Source organism: Leishmania martiniquensis, chromosome 26 (assembly GCF_017916325.1).
Source record: "Leishmania martiniquensis isolate LSCM1 chromosome 26, whole genome shotgun sequence".
NCBI lineage: Eukaryota > Euglenozoa > Kinetoplastea > Trypanosomatida > Trypanosomatidae > Leishmania > Leishmania martiniquensis.
The window spans coordinates 861,233-878,455 of record NC_090161.1 but is presented as its reverse complement, the minus strand read 5'-3'; the positions used below and the strand labels follow the sequence as shown (position 1 = coordinate 878,455).

Here is a 17,223-nt window from a genome sequence, read left to right as displayed (position 1 = left end):
TCCGGAAGCGCTGGGGTAGCTCGGCGTCTCGGGGAGGGCTGGTGGCCTTCCGCTTCTTCCCCCACACCCCACGTCAGGGGGGGGGCCTGCGGTTCCTGCGTTTTTTTTGGTGCTCGCCGGGGCCGAGCGGGGGGGGGCGGCGCCCCTCTGCTTTGGGGAGGGCGGCCCCAGCCCCACAGCCCGGCGAGAAGGCGGGCCCTGGCCCCCTAGCGGAGGGGGGCACCCCCGGCCGAGGGCGCAAGCAGCGCCCCCACCCTGGCGAAAAGCGCCAGGGACCCCCACCCCCCGCACGCGTCGTGGCGGAGCCGTGGAGGACGCGGGGACCGCCGCGCACGGCTGCTGGGCGTTGGGTTTGGTCGGCCCAAGCCGCGCCGCACCCAACGCACCTGAGCCCACCAGGCGGGCACCCACCTTGAGCCCGGCCACGTTGCAGCCCACCACCGCCACGTGACCGGCAGGCCCGCGGCCGAGGATCATGGGGAGCTGTGCGTGACCTCGTTCGCTGCGCGCCGTGGGCCAGTCGCTGCGGCACACGCCGTCGAACTCGCTTTAGATGCTGACACTGTTCGGCCTCGGGGTACGGCGCTGATACGCCGATGCCCAGCGGGCTCATCGCCGACCCTGCACCGGAACGCAGGTGCCAGGCGGCATCTCGAGTAATGGTGTGAAATGGCGAGGTGCGTATGAGCTTGTTTTATGCTGAATGCGAGAGCGGGCGGCAGCGTAGAGATGTGCTGCGAAAGTCTTTTCTGAGTGAGTGAGCGCGTGTCTGCGAGCCTTGTGTGTGAAGTGCTGTGGGAGAGTAAGGAGAACATACAGAAGAGGGCACGGTAGGGTGGATGGCACGCGCGTACAAAGATGAAACAAACGCACAAACGCACACACACACACACACACATATATATATATGGAGAGGGAACTGATGTGGCACGAGGGAGGGATGAGGGTGATGCGTAAGCAAAGGATGTGTCGTTACCACCGCCACACCTGACTCGCACACGCATACAGCTACGCATCCTCTCTGTTGTGGTACAGTATGCCGTGGCAATGACTAGTCAACGCTTCAACATGGCGTTTGCGGCGCAGCGCCGTCACAGCGCTAGTCTCGCATACGCCAGGATGAGATTTGGCGGCGGAGCCTGGCAGGGGGAAGGGCCACGGGATGAGGCGGGGTCGACTGCGCTCCTTCACCGCTTGCAAGCAACTTGAAAGGCAAAGTAGCGTAGTCGTAAGGCTGAACTGCCAACGTGTGTGTGTGTGTGTGTGCATGAATGCCCATGAGATGCTCGTAATGAGATGCGCAGCACACACGTCGGACTACGCATGGGAGAAGAGGTGGGGCCTCTCATCACAGCAGTGCCCCTTAAGCATACTGCGTACCCCCACCCCCTTCAGCACGAAAACGTTAAACGCAGACGAGCCCTCGCTTTCGCCTGTGCGTGTACACACACACACACACCAAAGCATAGATGACGAATGATACGCTTCTTCTCTCACGCAAACCGCTCGCACTCGTGCGCCACAACTGTTGCACGCGTGCAGCGCCACCCAACAAAGCCCTGGAACATGAAAAAAAAACGCCACACAAATCCGAGAAGTCCACTCCGCACAGGGAGGGGGGAGGGGAGCAGAGAGAACAGGGCGAATGCCGGCACAACGGACACACCGCCGCTGTTTCTATTCCATTTTATTTCGCCTGTGCACGACTTAAACGCTGCCTCTTGACTCGTAGTGATGCGAGCCGTCCGCGCCTGCACCGTCTGCATAGGTAGATGCCGCGTCTTCTGCAGGCGCCGAGGCGGCCATTGGCAGGTCCGGTAGCACACCGCGGTCCTTTAGCAGCCGCTCTACAAACTCTGGCGGATTCGGTGCATCGTAAAAGGGATATGCCTTCAGCCTATAGCGGGAGGGATCTACCGGTACATCGGTGCCAATACTCGGCGGCGGTGGCACCGCGGCGTCAAAGGGGACTGCGGCGTCGTCGTCGTAGTCTATCTGCCAGCCCGGTGTGTCAGCGTGGTCGATCTCGACAGGTCGGGTGGTCGATTCACCGTGGAATGTGATGTAGCCGTAGGCCGTGCCTTTGCTGCCCTCTCGGTCGAAGTCAATGGCGGCTAAGGTCACGTACTTATCGTAAGTGCCCTGTCGCCACTCCTCTCGGAAGAACTTTTGCCCACGGCCGTGAAAACGCGTCTGGGACGCGAGCTGGAAGATGTTGAACCCGGTAGATGTGTTATAGGCGCGCGTTGCCACGGCGGCCTTCAGCACTTCAAGCGGGTCTACCTGCGCCGCGCGATCTGTATGGTCAAGCTCCACCAGCTGCGTCCCATCCAACACAAGCTTTTCCTTGCTGTTCAAGACGACGCCGGGCACATATTCCTTGGCTGCCGTCCACGGCATTCGCCGACGATGTGGCTCCGGAGAGGGGCGCATGCCCTTGCACCCCAAGGTCATGGAGCTGCCGGCGTTGAGCGCATCACGGCCCAAAAGCGGCAGCGTACGGCACCGCATTGCTCAGCAGCGGCAAAAACAAACGGAAGGCGGAAGGCTGATAGCCACAGAGACAAATATGGCGCCGCACTGGCAACGCTCTCCTCTCGCAGTGCAATGATTGCTGCACGACGGCTTCGCTGGAGATCTCTCTGTGGGGGTGTTGCCGTCAGGCAGGCGTGCAAGGAGGGGGTCGGACTTCAAGAAAAAAGCACAGGGAGGGCCGTGCGGGTGGCGGCGGTGATGAGCCGTCTGCACGTAGTGGACACACGTGTGGGCAAGGGTCCGCGCCTTGATGCGCGCGCTTGCAGTGGTACAGAGGCTCGAAAGGTGCGATGAGAGGGAGCCCGTTTAGAGGCCCATCACGGGTCGTGGGGAGAGGAGTCTGTGAGGATTCAGATGAAAGGGATGAGGCTGCTGTGGGGTGGGTGGGGGATAGCAACGCCGCATACGCGTGCGTACACGAGATAGCGCGTGTGTGCCACTCACAGCCCACCACGCACTCTCGTCACCTCCATGTACCCGTCTCTCTCTCGGCATACACTCAGCATCTTGCCACAAGGCAATCATTCCTCAAAGTCGCGCGGGCAGCTTCACACATCAAGCGCGGCATGGAGCAGCACACACAAAAAAGGCCGGTTAGATGCGCAGCAGCGCCACAGACAACGCCATTTTTTTTCCCTTCCTGTGCTGTCCCTTTCCGACTCCCATCGCTGCCTTCGTCGATCCCCTTACGCACTCTCACGCAGACAGCCCCATCCGCAGCGCTTTGCAATACACGTACAGATATACGCACATATCAGTGTGTGTGTGTGTATGAGAGAGAGCTTCTTTGGTGCCTCGATGTAGCAGCAGCAGCAGCAGCGGCAGCGATTGCGCAACGCTCATCGCCACACAGGTGCACTTCCCCCCACCCCTCCAATACCCACACAGGCATTTATCTTTTTTTTGTATCTTCAGAAGAAAAAAAGGGGGGCAGCGGGGCGGGAGAGAGAATCACCGAAGCGCCGACCGCCACAGCCTCGGTCACGCTGGAAGGGTAATACAACCGCCCACCCTCTCGGCGAAGAACGAAGGAGAGAGAGGGTGGGGGAGGCACCCAAGTCGGCCAGCCTGAACTCGCGCCAGCGAGCAAGAGAGAACGGCACATCAAAAGAACAGGGGCACGCACATACACAGAGTCGCACGCACACGCCTACGCATCGCAGCGCGTGGCCGTCATCCCATAAACATCTAAGGAGAAATGCCTGAATCGCGGCTAAGGCAATTCACTCGTCCGCGCCGGCGCACACGCACACAGACACAGCGAGGGAAACACAAGCGTCCACAGCTTCATGCTTGACAGCAGCAGCACGACACGACACTGCGCGCATGGTACATACAAAGGACCTTTCAGATCATCGGCGCAGGAAAGCGTGTGCATGCGCCCACAGATGTTGCCCACCGGTTCTTCCACTTGCGCTTCAGGAGCCTTAGAGGAAAGGGCGGGGCGGAGGGGTCTTCACTGGGCACCCCTACTTTTTTTGGGGGGGGTTAGCGAAGGGAGTTCAGACTAGAGAGGAATCCGTCTGGGGTCAGGAGCGACGTGCCACCCACAAACACCTCCACATGTGCAGTCTGCGAGATCTCGTACGCGGCACGCACTTCACCGTAGGTCACGCCTCCCAGAACGAACAGCACGATGCGGCGTCGCGTCTTCAGCGCGAACTGTCCCTCATGGCCGAGATCGAGCGTCAGGTTGACGTCTCCACCAGTAGGGCCGCCCCAGCCAGCCCCTGTGTTTCCATCAGCAGCAGCGCGAAGTGTGCGCCGCTGCTGTAGTGCCCCGCGAAGGCTGCCAGAGCGCCCGCCACCGGCGCCGATGTTTAAGATGGGGAAGTCCGACGTACTGAGCGTTTTAGTGGTGGCGGCACTAAGAATCAGGTATGCCTGACTCCGGTACGGATCCGTGGCTGAGGCGCTCGCGTTGTTGCCGTTCTCACTACTCGCGCTCGTCTGCACGCCGACGCCCTGCGGCCCGCTCGAGTCCGGGAGACCCGTACGATTCGTGCGGAGAGAGCGGCGCACGAGGGCGCCGAGAGGGCTCTTGCTGTTTCCGCCGTTGCTCGCCTCGCTGTCAGTGCCTTGCACGACCACCTCCTGAGGAAGCTGGCCCATTCGTGAGACGAACATGGAAAGGGAGTTGCAGCAGTCGGCCTGGTTGCTAAGCCCAGTCTCCTGAAGTAGCATAAGCTTCTTCGCCTCGGAGAACTCGCGCGTGTTTGTACCAGCGATCAGTAGCAAGATGAGACGCACCCGCACACAGAGCGGCAGAGAGACGTCCGCCGAGAGGCGGTGGATGCTGTCATACAACTCCTTGAACGGTCGTCGCCCGGTGGCGATGTCCTGCTCCACCTCGCACACGTCCGCCAGCTTCTGATTCCTGTAGCGGTCCATGATCTTGGTGCAGATGTCGATGTGCAGGGAGAGCTTTGCCTGTCGCTCCTGAAACTCCGGCAAGGCACGGATGGCACTGCCGACATGAGCGAGCTTACTGCCGTCTCTGTCGCCGCTGTTCAATGTTCTCAGGCCGGTGACAAGGGCCGGGTTAGCGGTCATTAACTCTTGCAACTTCTTTGGGAACTCGACGAGGCAGAGAGGGAAGTGCCGGTGGCGGTACTGGCACCAGTACGAGTCGTGCTCGTCGATTGTGCAGCGGCGCTTGCTCTCCTCCCCGGATCGGCCCTCGAAGGTCTGCTCGTAGATGTTGTTCTCGAGAGGCATGAGGTCGTGCAGCAGGCACTGATACGTGCGCTCGTGCATCAGCGGCTCTACTGCGTCGAAAGAGCGGTCTACGAGAATGAGCAGCGGAGGCTCATCTGCCGCGCTACCGCCGGCTGCCGCGCCAGTGCTGGATATCCGGAATGTGGCCGGGTCGGCGCGCAACGCTAGAGCAGCCTGATGAGCGAAGATGTTTGCCGCCTGCTGTGCGAGTTCGCTGCTGCCCTGGTACTGCACCGTCGGTGCGCCGGCACCAATGGTGAAAAAGAGGGAGATGAGGCGCGTCGCGACCTGGCCAAGGATGTTCGCGCGCCCGCCGGAGGCCGCCGCGTCACGTGAGAAGAGCTTCTGGATGTCGCTGTATATGCAGAAGTTGAAGAGCAAGCTTTCCGGCACTTCGAAGTCGAGTAGCATGTCCTTCACCGTCTTGATTTCCTGCACAAGGCGTGGCTCCGAGGCCAGGAGCTGAATGAGTCGCTCCGAGGAAGGGGAGGTGAAGAAGACGTGCGCCTCTCGGTACATGCTCTTCGCGTGCCAGTCGTTCATTACCCGGTACACGGACTCCTCGGTCGGCTCGATAAAGTAAATTGCGGCGCTACTGAGGACCGACTGCCGCGGCATGCCGAGGTCCTCCACGAGCGTCACACCGTGGTCCATCAACTCGTGCATGCGCACGCACGTGCTGAGGATCTCGGCGCCCTTGTTGTCGCACACAATGATATTGTAATGGCCCGCGACGGGGTCGAGCATTTCAGAAAAGATGCGCTGCTTCACGCAACCGAGAAGGCCGCTGCGGGTCGCGGAAGGCTTCTTGCCGCTTGGGGCCCGCCCCTTGGGACCCTCTGCCACGGCTGCCGACGGAAAGCCGCCGGCGAAGGCGCTAGACGACGAGGCGAGCGACAACTCGCCGCTCGGCATGACAGTGGCGGAGCTCGAGTTGCCACGGCCGTCGGCCCCCAGTAGCAGGTTGCCCCGGTGCATGGCTGACGGCGGAGGCGCCAACGTCGCCCCACAAATTTGCGCGCGCAGAGCAAATGCGAAACCAAAATGAAAGAAAAAAAAGAGGCGCACACTACGGCGAACGCGCAAAAAAAAAAAAGAGAGGCGAAGGAATAGCGCCGCGCAGTGGCCCAGCGGTCGACGGAGTACGGCGAACCTGACGGACTCCCGTGTATGGGGAGGGGGAGAAGGCGAGGGGGAGGGGAGAAGAGGGAGGCAGGGGCAGAGGAGAGGGAGAGGTCGGGTGGGGGGGGGGCTTCCTTGTAGGGGCAGAGGCTACGCACCTAAAACACATCGCTCATCACTGGAGCCACGGCACCACATTCAGCGGCCGTCCGCCTGCGTGCGTGCGTAGCGTTGTGTGTATGTACGCGTGTGGGTGCAGGATGGAAGGGGGGAGGGGACGGAGTGACTGCTGTCCCATCAGTTGCACAGGGAGAAAGAGAGAGAGAAGCCCGGTGAAGGCGACATGGAGGAGGGAGGGGAGGGAAGGGCCGTGTTCGGCCCTCCGGCGCCACTCTCTTTCCCGGTGCTGCTGCCGTTTAGGCACGGCCACCTGATTTTGTGGTCGGATACGCAGCGACCGTGCGGGCCCCAATATGCGCCATCCCCTCCACGCAGGGTTCGCTTATGAAGGCGTTCGGCGACAGCAAATCTCACCGTGTCGCACGCGCGTGGTGGGGTCGATCTCAACACACACGACGCACACTCATCCGCTTGTACAGGCAGTGACACACACGCGCACAGAGAGAGACGCTCGCAGAGACACCAAAGCAGCAGATCAGCGGCAGTGAAACGCTGAGCAGGCGTATGTTGAGGGGGGTACGACCACGACGTCACCGACACCAACAAAGAAAAGTTTACTGTACATCAAGTTACTGTATGCGTGCGATGGGGTGGAGGGGGGCAGCGACCACAAGGAGCCGCGGCCGGCGCGAGTGGTCATACACGCATCACAGAATCTGCTGGCTACTCCCGAAATACATGAAAGGGAAAGTAAAGAGAGAGAGATAATACGCGCATGGGCCCCTGCACAGAAGGGCAGTGGAAGTGGCGTTAGCCTCCCCCTCTCCCTCTCCCTTCTATCCTGGCACGTCTACACACCTCATCTCTTCCGTTACGCACGCGCGGGCCTATCCCCTGACGACTGCTCTCGCGGGCGTATGCTGCTGGACGCGCTACGGCGCATGCGCGTATGATGTGGCTGAAGAGTTGGGAAAGGGAGAGTGCGGACAGGTGAGGAGAAACGAAGAAGTCGGGGGGAGGGGGCAAAGGAGAAGAGGCTGTTTACATGAGGGAGGCTGCTGGTGGATAAGTCCAGTGGGGCAGAGGGGAGGGGAGGGGGGAGGAAGCCACGATGTGGCCGTTCAGTCCTCAGAGAAGAGGGGGACGTGAAGTAGAAAAGAAATCAAGAGAGGGGAAGCGCATGAAAAGACACAGAGCGACACAAAAGCACGAGCGAGAGAAGGTGTGGAGGAGTTGGCGCTGAAGAGACCCCCCTCTCTCTCTCTCTGTCTCTATCTTCCCGTTTGCATCCATATATATATATATATATGTGCGTGCGCGTGCGAGGAAGTCAATGCGCACATGTCTGTGATGTGGCCGCCGAGTCTCCTGCAGTGTAGAAGACCCAACACAACAACACAGGGGAGACGCTCATTCAATAACAGATCGTGCACGCGCACACACACACAGAGGGAGAGAGAGGGAGGGGGAGAGAAGGACTGGTACCCGTCGTGGCTCTTCTTCTTCCCCACCCCCTCGCCTCGGCTCCTCTCGCTACTCCACCTGTGAGTAGTTGAGTGTGTAGTGGCCAGGCCCAGGCACGGAAGGGAAGAGACGGAGATACCGCTCCGACTGGACCCGGTGACCGCGGAACTCGTGCTCTTTCGTGATCTGCTTCTCGAAGTCTGGCACCAACTTGGCGTGGGGGGTCAGGTAGTCAGTCGGATCGTACACTACTGGGGCACCGCAGCCTTCCTTCGCAGCCCGCTGGCGCACCTGCTGGCGCGTCACAGTGCGGCCGATCGATGGTGTGCCCTTTACGCGTGGGCCGGTGAGTGCGTACCCTGGCTCGGCGTCGTAAGTGAGATCGTGCAACGGCAGCAGGTGCACTGGCCTAGCTTGTCCCTTGCCAAGATCCGTCGTGCACCCGACTCGCGGCTTCGTGAGGGTCAGCGAGGGCACTTCGCCGAGCTCTGTAATGCTTGGCGCGTGCAACGGCTGGTGACCAGGCGCTCGGGGGTGAATCAGGGCGGAGCGACTACGCCTCTGCGTCCACTCGCACGCCTCCTCCGTGTATTCCGGAAGCACACCATTGCCTGCGCCGCTGCCGATGTTGCCCATCATCAGCTCCTCACGCTTGGCTCGGCTGAGGACCTTACCCAAGTCGCGGATGTGCCTCAGCTGCGTTGGGTCACCGATAATGGACGGCGGATAGGCTAAATCGCGCTCGACAGAGACGCTTGTGTCCACCTCGGATAGCGCACGCGCCTGGCCTATATTTAGGTTGCTCGAGTGCGAGCGTGGCGGCAGCATCGCAGCCCGCTCTTTCGGTCGCGTCGCACGCAGCGCGTCATCCACATCTAGAGGCTCGCCGCTGCATTTGGTCGGCGCTCGACTGTACCAATGCGATCCGCGGCCAGTCGTCCGATCCATGGTCACTGCCCGTGGCTGGTTCGCAGCGATATCGCCGCACACCTCATACACCAAGCCTGGCACTCCTGAGACGAGAGGTTCCCGTCGGCGGCGTGAGGTAGGGTTGTCAAGTTGCACAAAGCAAGGTACCCGCTGAGAAGTTGAGCGTACATCTGGATACGGCCAGTAGAAGACGTCAGGGGCTGCTGTGCCGTGCTTCATCTGCCGCGGCGACTCTGAGATAAACATGGAGCTGCCCTTGATGTTGCGGCCGTGCGTGCTGCCCCCACGGTGCACAGCAGCGTCGGCATCGGCGGCGTGCAGACCACGGGTGGACGTGGCCGCTAGCCAGTCCTCTCTCTGTGTCTCGTCACCGGTGGCGAGATGGTCGCCTGTAGCGCCTGAGGTGCAATGCGCTGCCTCATCCTTCTGCTGATTGTCCCTCGCGGAGGCCTGCGGGGCCACATAGCCGCCACAGACCCGTGGCTCGACGACGGTGTAGCGCACGTGGTACTGGCCGAGACACGGCTGGCGATGCCCGGCGAGGCGGCGGCGAGCTTTGTCGCCGCCATCCTCCCCACCAGCTCCGCCGACGGGCCTGCTGCTTTGCGCGCCCGGTATGTTCGGACGGCCTTGGCAGGTGAAGGCCCAGGTGCCCTTGGCGGCGGCAGCTAAGGGTGCAGCGGCAGCAGTGTTCGTAGTACCATCCGCCGGCGATGGAGACTCAGGGCTATGCGCCGCAGCCTCCTCGCCTCCATCGGCATGCGCCACCGATGTTGACTCTGACGCACTATACCGTGCGAAGAGCTGGCGGAGGTGATATGGGAGCGTCTCCCGATCTACAAGCAGATGCTGCTGAGTGGATTCATCGCCTTGCTCATGCTGGAGCAGCGGTGCTAGCTGCAGCAGAAGGTCGGGGTGGGGCGCCGAGACGTCACGGAGGGCAGTCTGTTGCTCTGTCCTTAGTGCATCCGTGCGGTAGGCGCGAAAACTGCTGATCAGCTCGTAGTTGTCCTCGATTAGTCGCGTTGTCCGATAGGTTGGAACGGCACTGATAAGAGTGATATAGCCGCGGTCGTCGCCGCCGATCTTCGTGCCACCGAGGGCCTCCTTGCCATCGTCCGCAGCGGACGTCATGGATGGCGCCATCGTCGGAAGTGCCTGAATGAACAGCTGCGACTTGTCAGCGGTACCCTCCTTGGCTGTACTTGCCGCTGAGAGAGCCGCCGCGGCTGCTGCACGCGGTGCGCCACCTGTCGAAGGTGCCCCTGAAACGCCGTCACACTGCCCCCTCTGCGCCCCCGTTGCGCGCAGATGAATGGAGTCGCAGGCAGCTTGCATCTCGCGCTGCAGCCGCATCTGCCGCTTTCGTTCGCGCCAGTTCATTGTCAGCGCACTCGGCTCCATCTCGACCCCGCCAAAGCGCTGGTGAGACAGGTTCGTATCCAGCGCGCGGCCGAGAGTGCTATGCGCACTCTTGGCAGACTTGATCAACTTGCGAAGCAAGCTCGAGTCATCGAGGATGGACGTGGCGCCCACCCCGTTGCTGCGGCGGGTGGCCGAGTCGATAGCGTAGTCCGCCATGGGCGTGTGTGGGGGGGGGGGGACAGTGGTTGGGCGTACCGCAAAACCTTGTCGCCTGTGGAAAACACAGGAGCGTGGTGCGTGCGTAGGGTGCGAGGCTGAACGCACGAAATGGGGAGGGCGAGTGGCCCACTACATGAGCAACACACATGCAAAGGCAAGGGCCACAGAGTCGGCAGCAGGTAAGGAAGAGGGGGAGGAAACGAGGGAGGGTGGGTAGCATCGGGTGAGAGAGAGTGATGTCTGGGATGATGATGGCAGTGGTGATGTCGCAGGCGACGCAGTTCGCCTACGTGTAGCACGATGACAGGCAGCACCTGCGCTTAGGCGCGGGCGGGCACGAGACGCTGAGGGCCGCTTCTGTTCTTCAAAGCACTTTCCATCTGTTAGAAGAGGAAAAGAGAGAGAGCGCGAGGCAAAAGCACAGCGACACGCGGTCAGAAGCGCACGCGCAGTGCGACCAGAGGTCTGCTGCGGTGAAGGGAGCTGAGCCGTCGACGCACAGACTCCCCGAGGAAGCGGAGAGTAGCGAAAGATGAGGGAGGGAGGGAGGGGAAATGGAAGCGGTGCGCGCCGACGTATGGGGCATGGCTCGCACCTCTGGGGGGGGAGGGGGCCATTCAACCATGGATACTTGCGACTGCACAAGAACAGTCGAAATATATATATATATAAGCGCTCAAGCACACACACACACACGCACACACCAGAAGAGAGATGACAGCGATCGCAAAGGAGAAACAGTGCGGCAACCCGCGCACGTTAGAGTGCATCACTGTTGTGCGTGTATTGAAGGCACCGACCACGTGGTGGTGTGGAGGCATTGGAGGGAACGAAGGGAACAGGGAAGCGTTGCAGTAGAGGGAAGGAATGCGTTGTGGCGTTTCCTTCAAAGGTTCCCAGTAACACACACACACACACGTATGCCGAGGTGCATGCATATAACTGCACGGAATGCCGAAATCCACCACGCATATCACTCGCACACGAGTGTCAGGCACGACAGCGGAAGGCACTGGAAGAGAAGCTGATTTGATACGGAGCACATGTGGAAGGTCAGCGGAAGAGGAGACAGCGCGCTCAGAGGGAGGAGCTGTGCAGCGGCGGCTCACGCTCATCGCCCTCTTTCCCTCCTCTGCCTCTTTCTTCTTAGCTGCCCCACCACCTCCCTTCCCCTTCCTCTCACCACCACACCACCACGTGCACGCGCAAGTGCAATTGACGCACAATGTTGCCTCGCATGGGCAGCGCTTTCCTTCTCTGTCGCTCCCTCTCGGAGTGGTTCGTGCCCCGCCAGACTGACTAGAAGAGAGACGCGATGACGCGCACAGCACGAAGAACATCGGCGAAGCTGTTGTACAGGGGCGCCGGTGCCACAGACACCAGGTTCGGTAGGCACTTGCCGATCACGACGCCCCCATCGAGCAGCTGACTTTGGAGCAGGGCAGCGTCGTCCGCCTCCACGGCCCCACCGGCGCCGCACTCGTACCCCGGCGAAGCGCCACGGCTGAACCTCAGCTTATTGGGAAGAATACGGAGTGAGAGTTGGGCACCGCGCTGACTCGGATCCGCCGGCGTCACAATCTCGATGCAGCCTGGGGGCACGAGCTCGCTCACAAGAAGCTCGAGGTAGGCCGTGAGCAGCAACGATTTCTGCCTGATCGCCTCCATCCCGACCGAAGTCATCAGTTTTAGTGACGGTGCCAGAACCATGTAGCAGGCCGCCGATGGCGTGCTGATCTGCAGTGGCGAGACGCCTGGCGCCGGCTCGAAGCTGCGGTGCTGCGAGGAGCGGCTGCCCATGTCGCTGTTCCACCACCCGCTCACGTTTTTGAGGGGGACGGTGCTGGACGTGTGTTTGTTATGCACAAAAAGGCACCCGACACTGCCGGGCCCGCTACTCAGGTACGTATGCGTGCCCCAGGAGCCAAAGTCGACGTCCCAGTCGTGAAGGTGCAGCGGCATGTTGCCGACGGCGTCGGTGCAGTCAACGCCGACGAGTATCTTTTTGGAGTGCGCGGCCTTCACAATGGCGTGGACGTCGAGCCACTGGCCGGTGAGGGGTTGCACGGCCGGCATGAAGAGCACAGCCGTCTCGTCGCCGCGCTTCTCAATAGCAGAGAGACACGCTTCCGTCGAGATGGGAGTCGAGAGGCCGTTCCAACCCGCCGTACTCGACGCCGGAATCTTGACAAGGTCCTCGGCGGGGTTTAGCCCGCGCGTTTCGAGCTGCGAGAGGAGGCAATAGCCGTCGCTTGGAAAGCTATGAGGGTCAATCATTACCTTCTTCTTGACGCCCTGCGCGTGGTAGAAGGCACCGAGAAGAAGGTGCAGGTTCACTGTGTGGGTGTTCATGATGGCCACCTCCGTGTCCTTGGCTCCCACGATGGTTGCCATGTCCTTTACACACATCTGGTCCATCTCCAGCCACGGCATGGGCTGCATGAAATGCCCCCCTACCGCTTGCTCGCGCCACTTCTTCAGGAAGGCTGCGGTGGAAGCCTCGACCCCGGTGTGCTGCAGCCCCAGCGCGTTTGCAGCCAAGTACGCAAATTTCGTGCCATCGCGTGTCGTGGGAATGTGGTAAGACTGGCGGTGCTCACGAAGGGGATCGATGCCGTCCATGTGCTCCGCAAAGCCGTCCTCCGTCAGGGCCAACCCAGTAGCACCGACGGCGCTCAAGAGCGCCTCGGTCGCTGCGTTGCGCATGGAAAGCGTTCTCTGGCTCCGTGATTGCTTCACCCCTGCCGCTCTGTAGGCGTCTGCTTCTCCGCGCCCTTCTCTGAGTGTGCACTCGCAACGGCACCTGCTGGCGTAGATAATTTAAGTGGGTAGTGTTTGCTGAGGCGAGGAAAGTGGAGGGAAGAGGGGGTATCGATGGCATAGCCTCGAAAGCTGACAGAACCGCGACAGAAGGCTGAAAGGGGGGACAGCGCACGGCAACGTCGTGGCAGTGAGGGACGTGCAGGGAGGAAGGGGGAGGGGGCAGCGGCAGAAGGCGCCGCGCGACGCTGCATGCACTTGGGCCCCGACTACTGTCCAAAGACGAAAATGATGGGGCACTGCGGCAGCAGCGCACAGGCGCGATGTGCGCTGCGGCGGCGGTCAACTGTTTTGCTCTCTCGCACACATTTCGCCACGTCCCTCAGAGTTCGGTGGCATACGGCGGTGAAGAAAGACAATCAGCGCAGCCTACAGAAACGGGCAACCCCTCCCCCCCGCCCCGCCGCCTATGCTGTGGACTCTGCACATGCGCGCCTCTCACAAACCCTATGTCCAACCCCCTCACCTTTCGACCTTTACGGCACCTGCCCTCCCCCTCCACCACCGCCCTCTGCTGGTCATGAGACGAACGTGCGACGGCGATACGGGCATGCAGGAGGGGAGGGGAGGCGGTGGCGGTGTGAGTGACACACAAGGGGTGGGGGGAGGCCCAGTCACTTTCCTCCCCCTCTCCAGTCAAAGATGCGGAGAGGTGCTGCAAGGGGCTGCGGTGGCGAGCGGACCCGCGCCTTTCCAGTACCCGCCAGCCTCCCAAGGATGGCCGCGATACCAAGCAACCGTGCGCCGCAGCCCCTCGTCAAATGAAACCCGTTGCGCCCAGCCCAGCGCCGCCAACTTGTCGCTTCCACTCCAGTACCTCGCGTCGTTGTAGGCGCGGTCCGCCACGTAGCGCACATGGGAGGCGTCGAAGTCCGCACGTGAAGTAGCGAGCACTTTGCCGAGGTCATCACCGGCAACACACGCGACGACCCGCCGCGCCACCTCGTGCACGGACAACTCCTCAACGGTGGCGACGTTGTAGACTTCGCCGACGCTGCCGCGCACGAGGATGGTGCAAAGTCCTCTCACCAAATCCTCCACATAGAGGAAGCTGCGCTGCTGGTGGCCATCGCCCTGGATCGGCAGCCTCTCCTGGCGCAGTGCGTGCAGAATAAAGTTTGGGATCACCTTCTCAGGAAACTGGCCGGGCCCGAACGCATTGCTTCCGCGCGAGATGAGTACAGGCAGCTTGAACGAGTGATGGTATACGGAGACGAGGTGCTCCGCGGCAGCCTTTGTCGCTGCGTACGGGTTCGTTGGGCACAGCACCGTCGACGCCTCGTTAGCCGGTGGCGCCGTCGCTGGGGTTTCACCGTACACTTCATCTGTGCTGATGTGCAAAAAGCGCGTCAGTTGGCCGTACTGTCGCGCGCACTCGAGCAGCGTGTGCGTTCCCACCACGTTCACCTCCGTGAAGAGTAGGCTTCTGGAAAAGCTGTTGTCGACGTGCGCCTGTGCTGCCATGTGCACAATGACGTCTACGCGATGAGTGTGCAGCGTCTCCTGCACAAGGGCCGCATCGAGTATAGAACCAAGAATAAAATGGTAACGTGATGCCAGTGATATGGCAGAGAATGAGGAGCAGGAAGCAGCAGTGACACTCTCGTTATCGGATGTCGGCGCACCACCGCTCGAGGCGGCGATGCCGTCGTCTCCAGCTGCGGCGAGAGCTCCGAGGACCGCGTCCACACCAGCGCAGTACTCGAGCGTGTCCAGGTTGAAGACATGCACCGTCTCGGGGGCGTGCAGAAGGATGTGGCGGATGAAGGCGCTACCAATGAAGCCGCAGCCGCCCGTGACGAGTATCCGGTGACCCGGCAGGTCCCGAAGAAGGTCGCGCGCGTGGGCTTCACCATACGCGGCCCCTGAAGCAGGGTGCCCACTGAGGTTGGTGCTGCTGCGGCTGGCGCAGGAACCTGTACCGGCCTGCGGATGCGCGCTCGATGCCGCCGCGCCAGCGCCCATGAGGAAAGCGCCGTTTGGCTTCATGGCAACGCGGCGAATGGGCTGCTTGCGCGTGCGTATTTTTTTTTCCGGCACAGACGAAGGAGGGGATGTGTGTGTGTGCGTCGCGGAACACGCCGAGCCAGCAGTGCCAGCAGCAAGGCAAGCGAGCCAAGACTCCTCCACTGTTTAGGGTGGGCGTTGCTCCTGCCTTCGATCACGTCCTCTCTGACCCGGTTTTTGTGCGTGCGCGTGTGTGTGTGGAGGTAAATGTAGGCTCGCCGATAGCGCTGCCACTCAAGAGAAGCAGCGGTGGGAGGGGGGAAGAGGGGGAGAGGGGGGCAAGTGAGGGGATCGAAAGAGAAGGTCGGCTGGCAACGGGCAACGTGGTGGTCGATGGAGAGACATCGCACCTTATCATATTGCACAGTCGCCCAACGGCCCCCGCTCTGGGCGAGAGAAGGGGAAAGCAAGAGATCGCCACCTCGGCCCATCCATAAAGTAGCGGCTCAGAGAGGTGGAGACGGTGCGAGTGCGGGTCCGATACGGCCATGCCGACGGCCCTGTCCGCACGTGCGATTGGCGCGCTCGACGATGGCGCGGCCACCGTTTTTGTTTTTCCCCCTTTTTTCGTTTCCGCTAAAAAAAAATGAGCAAACAAATTTGGGTGAACGCCCCACCGCATACAGATAGACAGAGACGGGCCTCCCAGGAGCGACGCCGGCGCGCACGGTGGAGTGGGGCTCCACGTGAGCCAGCTCAACCTCCATCTCCCACGTTGGTGCCCTCACACCGCGCTTCCCCTCCTCCCCAGCCTCCTCCCGCCCGCTCGCAAGCCTTTTCCATCTCTGTTGGGGGGGGGGGAGATGACATGCAGCGATGGCTGAGGAGGGGGAGGAGGAGGGGAAGCGCTTTGCAGGACGGCGCGGGCTGATTGCAATCGCTCTTACTGCTTCGACCCGGCGTTCGTCTTGGCGTGCGAGCGGGCCGTCACGGCGATCTTCTTCACGGACGGGTGAATGGAGCGCTCGATCTTGTCCGCCTTCTTCTTGTCGTTCACGACAAGCGTGTAGAGGTAGCGGCTGCAGCGCACCTTGAACTTCGTCGCGTCCGGGTTGCGCTTCACCTTCACGCACCGCGCATCCTTGCGGGAGCAGATGGCGAGGAATTCCTTCAGTGTCTTAATCTCGCGCGGCATGGCGAAATCGTGGGAGGTGTCAATGGCGGAACGGCACTGTATCGAAGCCCACGACAGACCCGAAGAGAGGAGAAGGGATGTGCCCCGTGGGTATGTTTGCGTGATGGCAGAGGGTGTGCGTGTGTGTGGGAGGGGAGGGGGGGCAGAGCGAAACAGAGGGCAGTCGAAGCGCAGGGAGGGGGTGGAGTAGGTATCAGGACGAAGGAAAAGGCAGTTGGGCTTCTGTCTCGAGGGCACGCGAGAGACGACGGAATGAGCACGAGCTCACAGCGCGGCCAGCGCCGCACTCACCCTCTCCAGGTAGGCAGAGGGAGGGGCGAAGGGGTGAGAACAGCACAAGACGGCGTTGCACACCGGCAAGGACCACGCACGCACTCACAAAGACAGAAGCGAGAGACCGCTGTGCGCAAGTAAGCGAGGAAAAGATGAATGCTAGTGTGTGCTGAGTCTATAGAGGACGAATGTTGAGGGGAGAGACGGGGACGGAAACGGGAGAGGGGAAGGGAGGGAGGCACAGAGCTGTCGGCAAACTGGATAAGAGACCAACACAGCAGGTGCAGCGGCGTACGCCCCCAGTTGCACACTGGCAGAAACAGCCATAGGCGTACAGATGCACCACAGGAAAGCACACGCCACCCCTCGGAGGGCAAGCCCCTTGTGAGCGCGAGCCACATGCGTGTATAAGCCTCGGGCTGATCCTCCTTCACTCTTGCCCTCACGCGTTGCCCCTGCGCCGTGGTCCCCAGCACATAAGTGCGCGCGAAGGGCAACCGCGGCAGCGCCCAAAC

At 61.5% G+C, this 17,223-nt stretch overlaps 6 protein-coding genes across 6 annotated transcripts; all 6 read right to left on the bottom strand.

The window, feature by feature from the left end:
* Positions 1 to 1,707: 1,707 nt before the first annotated feature.
* LSCM1_04241 (uncharacterized protein) lies at positions 1,708 to 2,511 on the bottom strand (the record flags this gene model as incomplete). Its single annotated transcript, XM_067321754.1, has 1 exon — positions 1,708 to 2,511. One exon carries the CDS (start codon positions 2,509 to 2,511, stop codon positions 1,708 to 1,710), a length of 804 nt encoding a protein of 267 aa, XP_067177985.1.
* A 1,512-nt stretch (positions 2,512 to 4,023) lies between these two features.
* LSCM1_04240 (uncharacterized protein) lies at positions 4,024 to 6,231 on the bottom strand (the record flags this gene model as incomplete). The annotated part of the gene is made up of 1 exon (XM_067321753.1): positions 4,024 to 6,231. The coding sequence occupies one exon, from the start codon at positions 6,229 to 6,231 to the stop codon at positions 4,024 to 4,026; it is 2,208 nt and encodes a 735-aa protein (XP_067177984.1).
* A 1,797-nt stretch (positions 6,232 to 8,028) lies between these two features.
* LSCM1_04239 (uncharacterized protein) lies at positions 8,029 to 10,470 on the bottom strand (the record flags this gene model as incomplete). The annotated part of the gene is made up of 1 exon (XM_067321752.1): positions 8,029 to 10,470. The coding sequence occupies one exon, from the start codon at positions 10,468 to 10,470 to the stop codon at positions 8,029 to 8,031; it is 2,442 nt and encodes an 813-aa protein (XP_067177983.1).
* Positions 10,471 to 11,772: 1,302 nt separating this feature from the next.
* Positions 11,773 to 13,179, bottom strand: LSCM1_04238 (uncharacterized protein; the record flags this gene model as incomplete). The annotated part of the gene is made up of 1 exon (XM_067321751.1): positions 11,773 to 13,179. One exon carries the CDS (start codon positions 13,177 to 13,179, stop codon positions 11,773 to 11,775), a length of 1,407 nt encoding a protein of 468 aa, XP_067177982.1.
* Positions 13,180 to 13,929: 750 nt separating this feature from the next.
* On the bottom strand, positions 13,930 to 15,282 carry LSCM1_04237 (uncharacterized protein; the record flags this gene model as incomplete). Its single annotated transcript, XM_067321750.1, has 1 exon — positions 13,930 to 15,282. One exon carries the CDS (start codon positions 15,280 to 15,282, stop codon positions 13,930 to 13,932), a length of 1,353 nt encoding a protein of 450 aa, XP_067177981.1.
* A 901-nt stretch (positions 15,283 to 16,183) lies between these two features.
* LSCM1_04236 (uncharacterized protein) lies at positions 16,184 to 16,513 on the bottom strand (the record flags this gene model as incomplete). The annotated part of the gene is made up of 2 exons (XM_067321749.1): positions 16,495 to 16,513; positions 16,184 to 16,471 (listed from the first exon to the last, which is right to left on the bottom strand). Exon 2 carries the CDS (start codon positions 16,433 to 16,435, stop codon positions 16,184 to 16,186), a length of 252 nt encoding a protein of 83 aa, XP_067177980.1. The 5' UTR covers positions 16,436 to 16,471; positions 16,495 to 16,513.
* Positions 16,514 to 17,223: the final 710 nt, after the last annotated feature.